Source organism: Harpia harpyja, chromosome 16, assembly GCF_026419915.1.
Source record: "Harpia harpyja isolate bHarHar1 chromosome 16, bHarHar1 primary haplotype, whole genome shotgun sequence".
In the NCBI taxonomy this organism is placed as follows: Eukaryota; Metazoa; Chordata; class Aves; order Accipitriformes; family Accipitridae; genus Harpia; species Harpia harpyja.
The window spans coordinates 18,823,120-18,844,036 of record NC_068955.1 but is presented as its reverse complement, the minus strand read 5'-3'; the positions used below and the strand labels follow the sequence as shown (position 1 = coordinate 18,844,036).

Genomic DNA, 20,917 nt, shown 5'->3' with positions numbered 1-20,917 from the left:
ATGGCTATCTCTGCTCAAATAGGTATTCGTGGGGCTATGAGGAAAATGACTGCTCCCAATACAGCCTCTTGTCATTGCACCTCACATGAATTTCTGCAAGATAGGATGATAGCACGAGGATAGCCAGCATTAACACTATACTTCTTTCATTGTCTGGGCCCTAAACAAAGCCCTTACAGCTCTGTGGGAAGATTCCCACAGACTTCAAGAGGAGCTGCTCTAGGCCCACTCATACCTCTCAGCCTGAGTCTGAATTTATCACCAATGTGCTGAACATACCCAATTCAGAATAAAAGCTGAGGGAGTTGAGCTTCAGCGCATGTATTCATCAGGCCCATTGGATCTGCATATATATACAGTGATGTATTTGTGAACAGGAGTGGAGTGTGAGGGAAAAAAATAAAGGCAATTTCTTCTCTGTCTCTGCAATTTAATAAATTCGCAATCTTTGAATAGCTCTCTCTCTCGTATATTTCAAAGAATTTTCTCTAGCAATTGCATTGTTTCTAGTAGTAATACAAATAAAAATTTTTGTTTCTATAGCACCTTACATCCAAATATCCCAAAGCACTTGACAAGCATTCATCAAGATCTGGCTCACATTCCCACATGACTAATGTTCAATAAATATTTTTGATGCACCATTTTCCCAGCTTTGCAAGTCAGATATTTGTGTGGCCTTCCCTCCCTCACTAGGAGTCTCACATATAAATCACTGCATAAATACTTAAGGTAGCAAACAGTTCCTTCAGGTGACAACAGGAACATAATGTACAGAGCCATGATTCACTGCAGGATTCTACAGGCCCTAAAAATTTATCATGGCGGACTCTACATGCAGTTTGGATTTTACATCTGCCTTTGCTGTCTGTCTAAGTATAGAGGTTTGTAACTATAAACAAATTTTTTTAGGAATAATTGTACTGTATGTACATATAAGAGTACTCACTTTATTTTGCATTACATATAGCAGAGTGTTTCTAAGTGCTCCTTGAACATACAGTGTTACAGGAACAACTGAATTTCTCATTCATAAATGTCATGTTCACATTAGTAGCAGGTGCACTTTTATTTTCATATAGCTGTGTAATTTAGGGGAGGAGAAAGAAGGGGCTCTTTAAAATATCAATAAGGAATTGTAAGTGTAATGCCACCAACAGTACTTTTAAAAATAAATATTAAGTATTTGGACCCTTGACATTCTGGAATGAATAAATTATTTAAGAGAAAATGTGTTAAGACTGAATGCAAGGGTTAAAAGCAAAGGGGTAGAGAATGTAATAAGAGGTGGCCTCACACTGCTAAGACAGGCCTGTCCATAGCTGGTGATCGCTCTTTTGTGCTTACTTAAAATCTCACACTAATGGCACATCAAGAGGCAAAAGCAATTGGGCACATGCACTATGGCAACCATGTTCACTACTTAAGAATATCCTGTTTCCAGATTCCTGAGTACTTTACCATATTCTGGAAAAAATTAGGTCTTATATATAATTTTTTTTAAGATGGCAAAGGATTGTCTAAGACTTTACAGTGTCTCCTTTAAGACTTTTTTTTTTAAATGTTAAGATTCAAAAGTTATGAAAAGTTTGGCACATCAGAAGTTCAGCTATACATATGGAAAAAAATGGAATTCAGAGACTATTTTTTAAAGACGAGCTATGATGCACAGATGTGCACACTTGCGGACTTGTTCTGTTTCACAATATGAAATCTGCAGGTTTTGTTTTCTAAAATAATCCAGAATAAAAACACATTCACAACCTGTAGGCTGGCACAGCATACCTGAGTGAGAATGTATAACCCCCATCTAAACCAGTAACTTAAACCTTTATCAGCATCCAAACGGAAAAAGACAAAAGGTAAGACTTGTAAGACAGCTATTGATTCATATAAGTTTTCAAGTCCTGATGTTTGATATTTAATATGTCTTCATCTAAATTAAAAAAAAAAAAAAAAAACAAAAACAAAAAAACCAAGTTCATGAAAAATTAGGGAAACAATCTGTCTCACACGTTAAGAAACATTTAAGACCATTCTGCTGATGTAACTGTAGGAGCCACACATGCATGCAGGCTCTTTAAGAACTTTTGTTCAAAAAAAACCCCAAAAAACCCAAATGAGTCTGAGTTCTTTAATTCTGTGAACACTCCTCAGTTGGCACTGACTGCCTCATGGGCTTCATTTTCACTACTATAGTCTGATTTGGGATCATCCTCATAGTCCTCATACATTTCTATTTCATCCTCTCCATTTATCATTTCATTTCCAGCAAGGCTTCCGCTGTCCGTCTTCATACCATAAGTGCTCTGAATGACGGGGATGCTGGGCTCAGGGCTGGCAGAGGTGCTGGAACAATCTGATGTCATCTGAGGTGATGGTGTGGTAGTCGCCATGGTAATAGCACCAGGATAGACAACCCCCGTTCCTGTGGTAATTGGAATTTGAGGCTGTTGTCTGGAAGGAAAAACAAGAGGGGAACGTGATTTCCTGTGTTCACAGGAGGGAAGACCTTCCGCAAGTCCAAACGAAAGAAAAGTGAGTGGTTTCCTAGAAAGGCTGCATGCATTCCTCTGGGGTTCACAGTCTGGTCCCATACGGTATTGGTTCATCTTACCTCCCCCCATGGACAAATGGACAGTAAACCGTTTAGTAACTACCACACATTGATTCTTTTGTATATTTTATGTGTTTATTTAAACCATACTGCAAACTAGCACTTGGACAGAGATCATCAAAAGGCTTCAGGCACCTGTGTGATGCCTAACTGCTACTGTAGACATAATGTCTCTAAAATCTAAATCCTCCAAACTCCTGACAAGAGCTTCTGTTAATGAGAGGACCTCTATTACCTGTAAGTGCCAAAAATGGCAGACATTTGTGACTAAGTAACATTGTCTAAGTATGTAATCTACTATGTAAGTGCTAGGTAGACTCCTACGTCACTTAGAAATACTTTTGATATTTTATTTCTGGCTTTTGATTTTTATTTAAATCCATGATCAGAATGCCATTTGTTCTTCAGGATTTAATGTGTAAGACTGAGTTTTTGAAGCAAAGTACTTTAAGAAAAAAAGAATACATGTTCTTTTTTCTATGGTAACCAACAGTCTACAGGAATTCAAACTTCCTCCTGAGGACCCAGTGTCAGACCTGATCTATTTTGACAATGCAAATACATGGGAAGACTCAATTAAGGGTGCACTACCTCTACTTCTGACACATCTCACCTTCTGATATCTAACTTTGCACTATGTAACGTTGTCTTTTTCATGTGTGTGTGATTTTAAGCATACTGGAGCAATACCATACTTCAACTAAAATAGGCTTATATCACTGCCAGTCAAGAAATTCAACACAAGCTTTAACTGTAAGCATGTATATAGTTGTAATAAGTGATGCAATGTCTTTTCTTACAGTGATGTACTTATATTCAAATGCTCTGCTGAGTAAAGTCCAGGTTGCTGAACCCATTCCATGGTCAAGCCCTTACTGGCTACAAATTAATTAAATCTACTTCTTAGATTTGGATTCATTAACTAATAACGTAATTTCTATACTAAAATACTCATACAAATATTCTCATATTATTTCTGGATCATTACCTTTAGTAAAGCTACGAGGAGAAGGAGGGATGTAACTTGTCTGAAGGAAGAGAATCTCCATCGTACTTTAGATGTAACACTGAATGAATATACTCCAGTACCAGAAATACCTAAATGCCCTGGAAGATGCTGTTTTAGTATTGACTAGTTATTGAACACATGTGCCTATTTGCATAATCTATTTGAAGAATCGTATAATTCAATGTATTCCCAAACTTCTTTAGAGCAATATTGACCAAGTATTAGAGAACTATTATATAATTTTAGCAGGAGAAACAGCGTCAGATGTGTTTGAATAATCCAAAGAATCTATAACTTCTTGACCACTGTGTCAATGTATGCTAAAACTCAAAAGGACATTCCATAAACCAGTCTCTCAAATCCTTAATCATTAGCTAAATCAATATACAAAATAATGTAAAGCTTATTTACAAGTCCCTAGATGTTGGGTCTTTATAGTTCATTGATCAAACTCTAATTTTGATAAATATCACACTACAGAGTTACTGGGAAACCAAAGTCCTTCAAGTTTGGGAACCAATACGGACAGTCAAGTCATGAACACTCTGTGTAAGATAATATTAAAATAGCATCTAGTACTGTCATTGCTGGTACTGCTAGCCTGACTCTTAAAGCCTCTGCACAGCTTGAGAAATTCAAACATCTGTTGTATAAGTATGGTACACCTGGCTAGCAACGAGCAAAAACATCGCAGTAATTCATTTGACACAGTCATTATACTCCTGTTTGCAAATTATGATTTGCAGATGATTTACAAACAGCTAGGGATTTTTCACTAAATTTTCACTTTTAAAATGGTCTGATAAATGTTCTGTGAGAACAATTTTCAGCCAATGTATTTGCTTGCAAGTGATTTTCTGCAAACATCTTTCAATACTTTATCCATAAAATTGAACACCTACCTCACATGGGAACATTTCTGTTTTAGGATTGCATGTTGTCAGAAGTATAAATTATTACTGTTAAAAACCCACATGCATCTCCTCCACAAATTTTAGACACAGAAAATATTCACATTAATGACTGTTTCCACAAAGCAAAGGAAAAAGAAACCCAGACATGGTCACAGCAAAATTCTACATAGTTGTCACCAGGCCATACACACTTAATTCTCTCTAACCTGCCCATCTAACAACTGCTGGTACTAATCTTTTTCCGGTACTTCTTAGAATAAATACATTCACAAAACAAAGCATCCCCAATTGTTCATCGAAGAACACCACAATATTAATGCCAAAAGATGTTTTGAGAAAAGTTGTTTTTACAACTCTTACAATAAGAATTGTAGAATATACTCAAAGAATGAGTGCAAGCTGCTCTTGTGTTATAGATGACACTGGGGATCAGAGCCCTAATATCCACCCGTAACCCTCCCCCCAAAAAAGTTTGCATTTTTTTAGAAGCAAATTTCCTTTTTATAAGCAGCAAGAAGGAAAAAAAAAAAAAAAAAATCTGTTTAGGACAGGGCTGCGAGGTGTCTCAATAAAATGATGGTTGTCAGTGTAAAGCCCGAAAGGACAGGCTAAGTTAAGATATTCAGATATTCTTTCAAATGCTTATCAAGTCAGCAAAACTCTTTTGCATATCCACATTTCAATGGGACAGGGTATATTTGTCCAAGTACCACCCATTTCAAACTATAAAGGGAGCAGGTCATCTAAGCATAATGAAGCAGAATTTACAGAGATACCTTTTACCTGAGAATGTGTGGCAAACTACAGAATGAATCTTACTGGTAAAGAACTTGATAGGTGTAACAGGAAAGTTAACGGCTTACTGAATTTGTCATTCATAAACGCAGTTCTTCTTTACATGTTAAACATTATCAGACATGGTGTGTATGCCTGCTGCTGGGTAATAACTGTGAGCTTGAAATTACCTATATCTCACCATGGAACTGTAAACATGTGGTAAGTGTACCACCTAAAGGGGAAGTGTCTCAAATTGCTACCCATTTGCTAGTAAAAATTTGTTAGCACTTAAACACAGGCACCCCCACACCCCCAGTAACTAGACACCTACCTCTCACTTGAGCCCTGTTGTTATTTAGAGCTGATCAGGTTGTCACTGTAAATTCTGCTCAAGTTGATGCATTACATCCCAGAAAGCCTTACTTTAAGATACCACAAACTATATGGATGGCATATGTTACTGGAGATGAATGTTATCATTTTCTAAGTAATTAAATTTTATAGGATGGGGAGAGGGGAAGAAATCAGAGCATTTATTTGAATTCTAACCACTCTCCCTGAAAGGAAGAGTTGGAGTTTCTAACCTATGACTCTGGCCATTATGTTTTCTTTTATTTGTAGTTCTTAAAGGCATTCATGTTAATGGTGTTTTTCATAACATTAAATTCCACATGTTTAATCTTTGTATCTAGCTAGAGTTTTGCCTATCATAGGACCTTGGAGTGAGGAGATAACAACATGCTTTACTGCAAGCTACAGGTTACAATTCAGCTCAGTTGCACATGGTTAAAGCAAGGATGTTTTCTGCCTGGTTAAAATTTCCAGAACCCAACATTAATCTTCCTATCTCTTCAGATCCATGAGGAACGGTGATGCATGGCTATGTACCCTGAGTTCAAACCACTCCTGTCTCCACCATCTCCTCTTTGCCAAAGAAATCCTTATGTGGCCAGTTACTACACGTCGCTTGCCCCTCTGCTCTGCCAGCATCGCTAACATCTGTCCAGTTTGGAGCTAAAGATTTGGCCCAAAATAGTTAGGTAAATATAAAAAAGGAGGTAACATGAAAATTCTTAGACCAGTTGACCTGCTCACAAGTTTGCAGCATTAATATTCTTCGGATTTTCCTGGAGAATGTTCCACTTTTGACTTTTGCAAAAGTAGCTAAACATTTAAATTGGCAAATTACCATTGTTTTCTGATCCCTTCCCCATTATTTTCTGACAGCTCTTTAGATGACTGAAGCAAAATCAATTGCATTAAGGAAAATGCTTATACGCTACACACCCCTGAAACTTACATTCCCATAAGGAATGAAATAACAGTAAATCTCACAAAAGCACCCATTGTGTACTTACTTTAAGTTCAAGCTACAGGAGTATAATATTACAGCCTTATTCAAAACCGTAGTCTAGCAACATTCAGACTATGTGTGTACAGTAATTATAAACACTATAAAGGCTTTATTCTAAACATCTTACACTGGTAAAACACACAAAAAAGTCACTGCTTACCTAATTTTGCAGAGAAATGTATATATATCATATACTTGTATTTAGAGTATATTAGACTGTAAAAATGACTGAGAATGGAATTATTTTTGTAAGACAAGGCAACAAAAGACAGACTCTTAACTCAAAATATCTGATATATGGTTTATATATGATCCATTTGTTAGTTCACATTTATTTCTGCATTACAAAAAAAGTACTATTGAAGATAAATTGTAAATCACTTGAAGTCTGTTCAGGGATTAACTTATGCTGAAGTTATCATTCACAACTTCCCATTAATAATTTTATTATTAAAAATAACTCAATTATTTTAAAGCCATAGTTGGCTTCAGATTCAGCTTCCACTAGATTAAAACCAGCACATTTTAATATACTCTGTATTAAACATTACTTCTTTCTGTATATTATCTGCCTCATTTGGAACAAAATTCATTCATGTAGGGATGCAATAGAAGGCCTACACATATTTTAAGTTCCACTCTGTTCTTTAAAATACTTGCTAGTTCCTAGATTTTTGTGCTGGTCTATCACATATATAACATTGATCTCAAAACATGAATTTCCTACCCAATTTCTTCCAAGAAATCTTCACTCTCATCCAATTCTTTGGAACCTTTTCTTCAAAAATCAGAACAGAACCTTGCCATTCATTAGTTTATTTCTCTATTTTATTTTAAAGCCTGGCTAGTTTGTATATTGAGATTCTCAACTTTTGTGCATCTTGCCAACATTTATCAAATAATGCGGCTCACTGAAGTAATAAGCAGTATGAGCTTTTTGCATCTTAAAAGTTCAAGCAGTGTAAAACTTTCTATATTTGTGGTGGGGAGTGTTTTAGTTGTACACACGGCAGGATTATTCTATGCTAGCCAATGGCTCACCCAAGGGGATCTGATAGGAACTAGCCCTTATTGGATTGCTTAAGCCATAAATATACATTTGGTGTAAGAGAATACCAAACACAAATATGAAAGAATATAGTTTTTTCTTGCTATTTATACTTTCCTTTAGCCACTTGTTTTGAAGGTCTATCTTTCTCTTCACACATCTCCTATTTATCTTTTTATTCTGTGATGATAATTTTTTGCCATTCCCAACTTAATTGGTATGTTCTTTAAAAAAAAAAAAGAAAAAAGAAAAAAGAAAAAACAGCAGGACTTCAAGCAGTATGAAGCACTTGGCATATATCACTGGAATCTACTTTGTACTTTTGTTCTCTATCTTACACTGAAATATTTACTGTAAACATAGAGTATATTCAATCCTAAAAACCACATTTGTCTCCTATTTCATTCTGAAAAGGAAACTGTATCTCAACTCTCACGTTTACAGTTTTGAAGGATGGTTTATGCTGTTTGTTCCATCAAAACAGTGGAAAAATGATGGGTATATGAGGTCAGTTAGGAAAACTGTTCCAGTTGATGCTTTATGTGATATTTACATTAAACACAAGGAAAAATAAGTTTAAGAAGTTGATGGGGTCAATTACTATGTTTCACTTAATTATAATCTGATTTGGATGAAATGTTGCTTTTTATTACTCAGTAAACCATTCTGCTGAAATAAATGATGCCATGTTTTATGTTTCAGTTCAAAAAAGCTGTCCTGGTCTGGTTTTTTTCACCTTTTTGGCTTGGTCTCTTCCAAGAATTTTGTTTTAATTTTTTCTTTAGGGAAAAGGGAATTTGGGGCAACAGTGGGAAGTCACAGAAAAGCGTGAAATAATTTTTTAAAATCACAGCCTGTGTTTCCTCAGTATCAAAGTTTATATTCATATTGAACTGCAACGTGGATCTCATTTCACCTTTACTGAATGCATCCATTAGACTTCGTACCCCCTTTTTCATCATTTGCATAACTAAAAGTCATTGTTGCTGGTAAAGTCCACTGCATCATTATATAAGTGTGCAAAGGTAATTTACTTTAAAACTTCAACATGGATAGAGGATGGTGAAGTGGACTTAGTATAAATACAAATTAGAACCAATCCTTTCAAGAAAACGATTACATTCTTATGGTCTTTGTGATCATACTGTTTGATACATCAGAAAGATGATACATTTAGGTTGCACCAACAGTTTAATTTTGAATAGTTTTCATTACATTTTTTTTTTTAAATCACAATATCACTCTTTAAGTAGGCACTTTTAGAAGATTCTTAGATCCATCCTCCATATTCAGCCCCATATTTAGCCACCACTTCCAATGTGTAAAATGCTACTGCTTAATACTGTTTTGAATTAACAAACAATCCTCAAATTGTTCAGACTGGTGTTCTGGCATTTCTTTTGCATTTCTTGACTAGATGTGATTTGGTCTGTCAATCTGCTTTAGAAGACATAAGCTAGAGTTTCATTCCCTCAATGTGCTGTATAAATTCAGATTTCTATTTAGGGGTCTGTGTACAATTTTGATAGAAGCCTATTAGTAAACGATTTCCCTTAGAGTGAAGAAGAAAAAACAATGTCAAAACTATAGACTGGAAGGCTATTTCAAGATATCAAAACCACTTCTATTTACTGACTGAAGAAAGAGCCCGCATTGTTGCAGGCTGTACCACAAAATAATTGACTGCAACAGGAGTTCTGCATCCCAAGCCAAAAATGAGGGCACATAATCGACGTCAAGGTCAATTATCTGGTAGTGAAGTACCCAACAAAAGGAGACTATTGTGATTAGAAAAATAAGTAGAACATTGTGAATTTGGAAAGGCTGGCACTGGAGATAGCTTTTAGACTCTTTGTAAACCACCAGAAACATTGTGTTAGAGCACTGAGCATCACAGATTAAGTCATAAAAAAAAACAGGAGAGAAAAATCAGTTATGGTGCAGTTGTTTCACTGGACTTTTGTTATCTTTAGCCTGTAGATCTTTCATAGTGGTGCTTTCTCTGCTGAAGACTAGAGGAAATACTGTTAAAAAACACAATGTTTTTAAAACTGTGCCAGGATCTTTCTGAGCCATAGATTCCGAGTTGTAAATCTACCCCATCTATGCACTACTTGAAAGACTCCTCCTAAAACATTTATTTTTAAAAAATATTTTTTCCAGAGTTCTATATATAACAAAATTCCTAATAGCCTCATGCTATGATATCATTCATTCATGTGTGTTCCTAACGTAACTGCTATTACTCCCATCCCTTTTCCCTTCTCCCCCTCCTGACTCCTTATTCTACAAGGGAATAACCTTTTGTGTTTTTCTCTTTGTTCTTGTCTTAATTTAGGAAATGATCCTAGTCATTACTAACCCAGAATGGACTAGCTTACTAATAACTCACAAAAGACATGATTCAAACCTTTCATGCTAATGGGAAACACCTTCTTTTGACTTTAAAGAATTCCCCAATCCGTCTCATAATCAGCATTCAGTGGCAAGCTGATAGCTCCATATTCCGTGATATGTCTTATGTTTTAAATAAGGTTTTACAGGTTCAAATCCTTACCTTCTAAATTACATTAGTCAGTGACTTAAACAGAGGAGTCTATTTGTTTTCAAACAGCATGCTCTGTCTTTGAAAACAATTACAACAATAGTACTCACCCTACAGTAAAAAACTGCCTCATCTCCTGTCTTCGAGACCTCATCAGTTGTTTGTATTCACCAATACGCAATTTCTTTCCATCAACAATGCAGGTACGTTTTGGTCGAGGTTTGTATTTGTAATTAGGATACTTTTCTAGGTGGATTTTACTTAGCCGTGCCTGCTCTTCATAATAAGGTTGTTTCTCTTGATTTGACATGGACTTCCAGCGAGATCCTATTAACACAAAACATTAGCGAGTGCTCAAGTAAAGCACGTTTAGCTTTACACATACACATTTCAACATCCCTTCTTGCCATAATAAACAAATTTTAAATAAGTTAATTAAATAAACTGATCTGCATTTACATCAGCCAGCAATTATATCGGGATGCACAACCTGAGACACCTTAAAAGAACCTTAACTTTCAGATATTGGTGCAGACCAAACATATGTAAATCTCTATTAAATAGGTGCATTTAAAATCAATAGTTACTCCTCAAAATCTCAGCCTCATGCTGCAAAACAGACTTTAATTTTTTATAATATGAGCATTAATCTGTGAATAATTCTATAGCTTTGTAATACCACACACAGTATTATGGTTAAGTAAGGTCTAGAACCATACTTTTACTGTTAAAAGCTTGACACATTGCCTAGGGATACATGCTTCTTTGATAGTTTTATGAGGATTTGGTTTATACACTGCTGCTAATAGATATTAATATCTTGCTATGTAGCATGAAAAAATTATCAAAACCTTATAGATTTGACAAAATTACGAAAAATCCCTTGCTGTCTGGGTGTCTTAAATTTACTAATCTTCTGATGTAAGCTTGGCATAATATTGGCACCTTACCATACTTTAAATCCTATTATGCATATTATCTTCCGGCCAGATGTAATAAATGCACAGAACTGCACCGACAAAGTTACATTTGACAAACTTATATTAAAAAAAAAAAAAAAAAAAAAGAAAAACAGAAGGCACATGTAATTACATACACCACTTCAGGTACTGTAAACTCTCATTGAAAGCTGCACCAATAAAAAAGTTTAAAAATTAACACAGTGTACACAGGAAGAGGAAAAAGTATTCAGATCTCTTGTATTGTTTATAAGGAGCTATCTAAACACTTGAATAGAGAGGAGATTTTTTTTTTTTTCCAGGGGATAATAAATGCAGAAAATAGCTTTTTGGTGTCTTTTAGATGAATAAAACGATTACAGCTGTGGTAAACGTGGGTGGAAGCTATTCTTTTACCAAGATTTTTCATACATCAACAAATGGAAAAGTTGTATAAATATTATCTGTAGCCAGCAATACTCTGTGTCAGTTCTAATATTTCAGTCTCTTTTCTTATTGTCCTGGAAAAGTTGCACAGATATTATATGGACATAGACTTATTTGTGGCAGAGCAGATACTGACAGGTTAATTCCATGGTTAACAAACACTCAGTTGCTGGCACTTCTGAAATATTTATGCTGGAAGTTTACATTTTAATGAATACAGTTACTATGCTCCTAATAGTTTTTTCACAGAATGCACACAAATAGTATAGATTCTCTACAGCTGCCAACACTGAAACAGTGCAGGTTTTATACAAAACTGAAAGGCTATTCATATAACTTACTTATATGGTAGACAAAAAATATGAGAACTGCTAAGATTTTGGAAGTTTTAGGACAAAGCAACATTTATTTCTATGTATTCTTGCCTCTGATTGAACTAACATGCAACAAACTTTGGTAAGAACGTATTTGAACTCAAAGTTTACAATAAAATGATTACAGAGGAAGCCTGATTTTTACTTTTATTTATTACGAGTTACATTTGGAATCTGTCTTTCACTTCAAAGACTCGGAAAGCAAATATAGGTTTTAAGATTTCACCACCCATTCTCACATATGTTTCTAATTCTCTGGAGGGGTCTTAAAAAGCAAATAAAAATTTCTCAAAAATAAGCCAATTTATTTGCACAGTGGCAAAATATAATCCATGGTATATTCCCTTATCATCCCAATCTATACAAATCAAGTATTAACTACAGTGTCTTTTAACTAAGCAGTATTTTAATTGTATGATACTAGTGCTTCCTTAGCTTTTTGAACATTGTAACACATAAACCTTTGATTTTGATTTTGTACTTTAATAATTTTTTCCCAGTGTTTACTCTAGCAAGTACCATTTTGCATTCAGGTGATTTGTAGTTCAGGTGATTTCTAGTGGGATCTTGCAATTAGACCTTTTATCAGGATACACGCTTGCAACAGATTTAACCAAACATTCCTTTTGAATGCTACTAAGTCTTTAAAGCATGTTGTGACTCTGCTGTTGAAAATAAAAACCATTAGGGAAGGGGCAGAAAGGGAAAAGGAAGGGAACGAAAATGAAAACAACTCATGAGTCTTCATTTGCATAAGTTTCAGTAATTCCAATTTCAGTGAACATCTCCCAAACAAAATATGTCCTAAAATTAGAGAAGTTGCATATCCAAGAAGGAAGTAACTAGCCAGTATCACCAATATAAATAACCTCATCTTTCCACAGCTCCAAAAATAACTAACCTCTGCCAACTGCCACTACTATAGCAGAGCCTTCTAAGCTTCCCTCGGTTTTCGTTCAGTCACAGTCATGATTTGTTCATTGTCTTGCACTTACCTAGGATTTTGCTAATGTTGGAGTTGTGCATGTCAGGGAAGGCTTGGAGAATTTTCCGACGCTCATCCTTTGCCCAAACCATGAAAGCATTCATTGGTCGTTTGATGTGCGGTTCGCTACTGGCTCGGCCCCGCGAATCCCGGTAGACTCGAGCTTCAGCCACAGTGGCACCTCCTGTTGGCCAACAATAATACTGCTGTAGTTTAGCTGCAGAGCCATTCATTGCTTTACTTCCTGTAATGTCAGGGCAGGAAGAAACAAGATGGATGCAAAACATTATTATGTGGATTATGCAAGTGCTTTCACTGCTGTGTTTATTTTAGCCTCATTCTCTTTTGCTCTCTCCCCTTTTAGCTGCCAGATCTAAGAGAGAGAGACAGCGAGAGAAAGGATATTCAGTGATTTCAGTGTAACTGATCAGGCTAACGGAGCTGAAGGCATCAACATCTGAGTGAGGAAACAAATTGCACTGGTATTTCTCTAGGTAAGGTATGGAGATTTGAAAAAGTTTCCATTTGGGACTTTAACATAGCATACATGTTCTGAATGTTCAGCAAAACTCACATAGAAGTTTGAGAATCTAAACTGGTGTAGACCTGTTCACACAAGTAATTTACAATTACTTTACTGCTTGAGCAGTGAAGCACATGCCAAACATTTCATAAAATAAATTATATAGTACACCAGGTACATGCTGCTAGTTGTATGGATCTGATTGTATTTGGAGATGAACATTTTAAAGTTGCATGTCCTTTAGTTGAATTTTAGATGTGTCTTGGAGCATTCGATCACATATATGTAATAAAACTCTATGACTTCAACAGGTACATGCACAGCATCCTGGAGCTTCCGGAATGGGAGACAAGCACTCCAGCTTCTCCATGCCTGCTGTTCTTTAATGTACCCCAGTGTCCTGTCATTACCCACCATCAATTCAACTTGTACATGCATAACCTTAATGCATTTTTTGAATGCATCCAGCTCCACTTCTTGACCACAAACAGCAAAGCTTCATGGGGATTTAGAGTTCACAGAGCTGAGTATGAGGTGTAGAACTAGTTAATACAGGAGAAAGAGATAACTGAGCCTAGGTAAGGCATGCTTTTACCAGAAAAACTTTTGCAATTTTGATGATAACATATGTTTTTAGTGTTATACCTTAGCTATAAAAAAGGCAAAAAGTCTTTACAGTGGCAGTGACATACTTAATCTTAGGCCTCATCAAACTGTTCATATAATTCAATACCTTGAAAAAGCAAGATTCTTGACCACAAATTAGCACAGCAATAGGCCTCCTTTTTTGTACACTATTACAGCTCCTGACATGGATTCATTTGCCAAATAATATAAGATTAGTTCTTTACACAAGGTAAAACACACTGAAGATTTACTGATTTCGGAGACCGACTCACAAGTTTTTAATTGTGCAAAAACTAAGTTCCCCGATTTAGTGTGAAAACACTACTTATTAGGTATAGCATTTAAAAAATTCTATATACGAAATACATTCACTTGGAAAAGTCCTAAAATAGAGGATGCATAACTAATACACTACCTTTTTGCCACCAGGTCCACAGTACATTAATTTCATTTAAAATGCACTGACCATACAGGATAAATTGATTTTGCTTTATATGGTGTTGACAGCCATGTTTATTGTGCAGTGAAATGTAGTGTAGTTTCAAGCTGACTATATCCATCAACACAGGGCAATATGCTGACTACTGGGCCAGATGAAGACATACATTACCCTGAGAGCAAAACACTCATTCGTATACGGCAGTGTCTTCTCCTGAGGATCACCATGGTAATTTATGATGCCTCCAATGCCATTACTTTACAACTGACACCAATTTGGCAATTTGTATACTAACATGCGTGCACATAAAAGAAGACAGGTTTGTGGCAAATGTGAGATGCGAAACTATTTTAATACTATTCTAAGTTAAGTACCATGCTACAGGTGTTCAGCATTTACAGGAGACTGCAGCTGCAGTCAGCTTTTTATTGCAAAAAGGCACAGTAGTTTTGCTGAGTGACCTGCATGTAGGACCAACTTAGGGGTGTCTATGGTTAATGAGGCTCTGTCCATTGTTGTCAGAAGGCTTGGAACATGCATATCAAAGACACCATCTTTTGAGAGGATATATTTATTGTGAAACCATAATAAGTTACAAACATAGTAAGTCAACATTGAAACATTTATTGAGACAAATGGCTATATAATTTGAGAAAAATCAAATATATCATGTAATGGCTCTTCCATCTTTTAAAATAATACTATAAAATTTGTAACTGGTATGTGGGCACTTAGGAATTTAGTGACAAATTAAAAAATTTATTATTGATGCAAAAGTTGTCATTTGTTATTCAGCTACTCTACTCACAACAAATGAAAGAAAACGTATTTGAATCCATACGGTGATTTTCCATCTTTTACTTTCCCAAAGGTACTTATTCGCTATGGCTAAGGAGTTTGTCTTTAGCCCTTTCTAACACAATTTTGGCCTGACCTTTCAATCCTAATGAAGGCAAAGAGTACCTTTACTAGTATCAAGATTATAGGCCAGCTTTTTAATCTGGATATAATTTAGAGAGAACAACAACAAAAAAAAAAAAAAGAAGAAAACAACCCACCATAAATGATCTATTTTCAGAGAAAGTTTATGTTAGAAAACAATTCTTACTTAGAGTAATAAATTACAACCATCCCAAGAAGGCCAAGAAGCTCTGGCTGCATCTGCTTTAAGCAGGTCCATACTTGAAGAATTTGAAAAAGCAGCCAAAGAGTTGATGTTCTTTGTGCTTGATCTCTGGGGGAATATTTGCAAGTTGACCCATAGGCCATCGCAAAAGCATCTGCAAAATGAATTTCTGCAAATAACTAAGGTAATATAATCTCCATGTTCTTCTAACTATCTCAGAACTACAGAATTATATTCAGTTTATAAAGCATTACAAGAAAATACTTCTGTTAGCATGTGATTCTACGTGAGGAGCCAGAAAGTCTCAGTACCTTTTTAGCTTAGAAATGAGCTGCTAATGATATAAAAAGAACCTAGCTCAGTGAGCTCTTACAAGTTGAAACACGTAAGAACAAGCTTTCAAACTGGTTGTTCATAGGTACTTCATCCTGTCAATCAGATATTTAGACAGTATTGTGCCCTATATAAACAATTTCATACAAAGTATGGATTTTTTCTTATTGTGATAATTATAGTACTGACAGAGGCTGAATGAGATGCCTGAAATTTTTAAAGAAGAGACACATACAACTGCAAAGAAGTAGGTGTTTTACTTCTTTCTGAAAATATTTTCAGGAAAGCCTAATAAATAATAAACCCAAAATAATAGATAAAATAAAAATGTCCTACCAATGAAAGGTGAGAAGAAGAAGTTGGTAATTGTCTCTCTATGGCAACTAATGCTTTATCTGCTAGTTACTGTTCATACTGCAATCGCAGGAGGAGGTTTTGATTTTCAGAATTAAGAGCTTGGTCAGAATTAAAATTTATTGCAAAAGTAATACAGTTTGGCTGCCCTAATGGCTTAGTTGGCAAAGAAGTCTACACTTCAGCCTAAAGGCTGGGACTGTTCTCAAAGTTACACTGTTAGCTTCTGAGGGTGTGGACTGCCTCACTTCCTAGATGCTTTGCATTTGCTCAACTTGTCATGACTTTGATGATTTAAAACTAAAAGCAGATTAGAGGAGAATGATCAGTTTTTGTGGATATATGGCAGGCAACTCCTCTGTGGAAGCTGGATTCCAGACTAGACTCTAGGGACAATACTGGGTCAAAAACCACCAGAGAATGAATCTAAAAATGTTACAGCTTCATTAAAGTATTTTAAACAATATTTTTGTTTCTAAAGAGCCTGATTGCTCTCTAATGACAGTGCAGGAGAAGAACCCCTGTTCTTTACAAAGAGAAAAGAATCTGATCATCAACATGGAAGATAAAGATTTTCACATGAATTAAATGTTAAGAAACATACAGTAACAATTGTTACATTGTTTATTGATTTATTCCTGCCTTTATCTGAGTTTCTGACCTTTTATAATGACAAGAATTTTAGGACAGGCACCATCTCTTATCTTCCCTGAAATCTTGGCCACATTAGGGTTAAAACTATTGTCTTTAAAGAGATGTGGTTTTACCTTCCATTCTATACATCATCTACCACAACAAAACCTCAGACTGGGCCTTTACATGTTACCAGAATGCAAACAAAAATAAACATGATAGAAAGGAGCAAAAAAGGGGTGAGAAAAAGATGAGGAAAGAAAGAGAAATGAAGTGACAGCAAAAAGAGATATTTTTGTCAGTCACACTGTTATTCCTTAATTACTCTTCACACTCTGGCCACTGATTCATGTTTGAAGTGATACATATCCTCTGACTCCACCTCAGATAACAAATCTTTGGCTAGTCTGAAGAATATACTCCGTACCATCTTCCATAGACATATACCAAGATAGGATATATAGAAATAAAGACAATCTTTCCACGTTCCTAGTGTAAGAGTGGCTGGTTAGTAGTAAAGCTCCTATAATCAGTTATTCATTAAACTGAGATGACATTTTTGTCTACTTTGGAAAAGACTGATTGCGACCTCCAAAATACCTGGCCCTGTCTGTGGTAATACAACTTGTGCTGCTAGCAGTTTGCATTGCAGAGACGAGAATCTAATGAACATGCAAAGGAGTCACTCTTTTACTACTAGAGATGGGTTACTCATAAACATGGAAATGCCATAAAAACAGGGAGCATGAAAAACCGGCTTGGCAGTCCCTCTTCCTGCCCTTAACCTGTAGGCAGACAAATGCAGCCTTTTTGAAAGATATAGCAGTATTTCAAATCAAATAAAAAATGCAAATCTGGAAAGAATAGAATGACAAAAGAAGCTTTGGAAAGTTTAGAATAAAAGAATAATCATTTAGCTATTATTTTGAGTTCAAATGATGAGTGATTTGAGTTCATTAAATTCAATTTTGGAAAAGGTTACAAAAATTACTACTTCAGTGTAATCTAAGTTACTTGTAGCAGTGTTAGTGTAACATTTATCTGTTTTGCCCCTTGCCTGCCTCTTACTTTTTCATCCCCATCCACATTCAGGAGACTTTCTCATTCTTTATTACCAGCAAAAGAGGCAAAATAAATGGGTATCTCATGAACTATTGTCGTTATGGCATGTCTTGTCAGCACTAGGCAAAACTAACACCCACTTGGAAACATGACCAGCTCTGGAATGGGGATGCCTGTAGTCACACAGTGGCACAAATGTTCTACAGGGAAGTGTCTGTTTGTCAAGCTGCTTTCATTCCAAATGCTAAACAAATATTATTCAGCTGGGATTTGAGGGCCGAACATTTCTTACAGTCTGCATGTCAGTGAATGAAAAGGGAAAAAAAAACTGAGAAAGACATGAGTGATTCATGAAATACTGGAATATTTAAATGGGCTCTAAAATATTTCACCTGCAAGGGTTCTGAAATGTGCTAAGTAAATACTGAGGTGGGAATATACTGTAGCACAGGTTAGCTACATCCATGCAGCACTCAGTTATGATAAGGCTTCTATTTTTCCTGTTAAGAGACTCCATTCTCTTTAAAACATCAACAAGAAGAATCAAAACAGAATTCCCTAAGGTCAGCTCTGAGGAAACATAAACCTCTAATTCAATAACTCTGCTACTGCACTGAAAAAGGCCTTATTATTGCAACATCCATATGGAGTCAATTGGACATTAATGACTAATCAATCCCTCCCCTTTCTATTCTACTTATAGTGTCACAAGCCATGTTTAGATTAGCCCATTTCCTGCTTAGGATCGCTCAAGATGTCTTTTGTTCTTTCAGGGCTGGCCTGATGGAGGCAGCTTAAACAAACACACGACCCAAGTGGTGCAGGAGTTATAAACTGCCATATGTGAATGAACAAAGGGGCCATACTAAAGCCTTTTGTGGTATTTGTTAATGTTTTTCATCTGAGTTTAAAAAGACCTAATGACTTTGTGGTGAGCTGATGCATGTGGCTCGTGGCTTTGCAAAATGAAGGAAATTCTAGCCAGTTATATATCAGCATATATTTTCCAAAGTGCCTTGTTTTCAGTTTTGGTGGCAGTGAGTTTACTTTTTTAGTACATTTGTTTTACATATGCAAGCAAAATTCTTAATCTCAATTAAAACACAGCACCAGTTCTCACAGCCATCCTCACAACCTGCATATACATCTTTCCCCATTTGAAAGTCTAGAGCTAAAATTCATAGTGAAATACCTTCTGTGTGTGAAAGGAAATCAACTATTCTATCAGTGGTAGCAGTTCACTCACCGGTGTTTAAAGCTAAGTTGTTAGTTGGGTCATATTAAATACTGAAACAATATTTCTAAATAAGCTATTAGCACATCCATGCTCCACAGCCAGCCATACCCAAATCTACATTATTTAAATGAATTAAAACTCCTAAATGCAACTACTTTCTTGATGGCTTACACAAACAGTTTAGATTTCGTGACCACATTTCATGGCAAAATTAACCCTCATGGAAATTTGGCATGGAATACAGCTAAAACAATACAATAATATTTTAAATTACATGGACTATTAACTGAATTAATTAGTGCTTAAGGCCTGACTTAAGACCTCAGTGGCCTACATAGTCCCACTTGTGCTGTAACATAAGAGCATAAGAAGTTATTCTGTGAAGATCCACAAAGCATCTAGCTAGAAACTGGGATGAAGAAGCAGTCTCTACTATAAATTTGGGGAGGCATATAAGTGTCATAAGATATTTCAATCGCATGCCACTTGCAGACTTCAAGACCCTTCAGAGATAATTAATTAAATGATAACAACCCCATTCTGACATAGATATTATTGATAGAAAAAAAATGTGAAACATTTAAGTTGAAAGTTATTCATCCTAAGTAATGACACCAGAAGGAAGGGATTGCCAGTCATCAGGTCTAACTACAATCAACATTCACATGAACACTATTGTTGCTTCCCTTTGATATTTCATTTCATACTCAAATGAGGAAAGTAGAGGCCCACAGAAAGAAAAACCATGGCCAAAACAGCCCAGCCCAAGAGAAATATTACTAATAATTATTGTTAGGTATCTGACAAGATCTGTCAATACTGCAAATTGTTTGGGGGTTTTGTTTGTTTGGTATTTTTTTCAGAAAAACACTGTTGTTCTACCAGCTAAGCAATTATTGTTACTATATTAATCTTATTCAATGTCAAAACAATACAAAGAGGAATGAACCAATCTATTTAACCTAAAAATGTTTCAATAAGAGTAACAGCTTTATTGCCAGTGGAGTTGTTACTCACATAATTTCAAATTTCTCCTGACATTACAGTGTCACCTAGAACATCCAGAAAACATGATATTGATTTAAAACACAGGGATTAATTCTGCAGTCTTCAGTCATCCCTAACAGTTGGGGTTTTTTAAATCCTGCCTGAATGAGGGCCATAGGACATGATCCATTCATATTTCAGTCAATGCTTTGTTTTATTTCAAGATGGAGAAATGACAGACAGGAATACACCACAGAGAAAAAAGGCAGCCCGACTTCATATTTGGTGGATGCATTGTTCAAGGTGTGGCTGAACACTGTTAACGAACAACTTTGCTTGCTCCTATGTAGCAAAACAATGACTTTTAAAAGCTTAAGTACAATGTAGTTTATAAAAGAGAACTACGTTTAACAATGTGAGACGTTTACAAAACCACCTCCTTCAAATTATGTGATATTAATGAAATGCAGAATACTTTGCAAAAGGTTTTAATGGGTGTTGGAATCAATGCTTTAGTGGCCCATTTCCTGCATTCAATCTGCAATTGAATTTGTCACCTTCTAGCATATGCAACATCGTTCTTTGTAC

At 35.7% G+C, this 20,917-nt stretch overlaps 1 protein-coding gene across 10 annotated transcripts in view; it reads right to left on the bottom strand.

Moving 5' to 3' along the window:
• The window catches only part of SOX6 (SRY-box transcription factor 6), a 384,457-nt gene that overhangs the window by 4,529 nt on the left and 359,011 nt on the right, over positions 1-20,917 (bottom strand). For 8 of the 10 annotated variants that reach the window (XM_052811160.1, XM_052811166.1, XM_052811161.1 and 5 more), the window contains 3 exons: positions 13,019-13,252; positions 10,375-10,591; positions 1-2,457 (listed from right to left, as the gene is read on the bottom strand). The exon at positions 1-2,457 is cut by the window's left edge and continues 4,529 nt beyond it. In XM_052811160.1, coding sequence (XP_052667120.1) covers positions 2,154-2,457; positions 10,375-10,591; positions 13,019-13,252 — 755 coding nt within the window. In that variant the 3' untranslated portion in view covers positions 1-2,153. The remainder of the gene's footprint in view (positions 2,458-10,374; positions 10,592-13,018; positions 13,253-20,917) is intronic. The other 2 variants (XM_052811163.1, XM_052811164.1) reach the window with 1 other exon arrangement.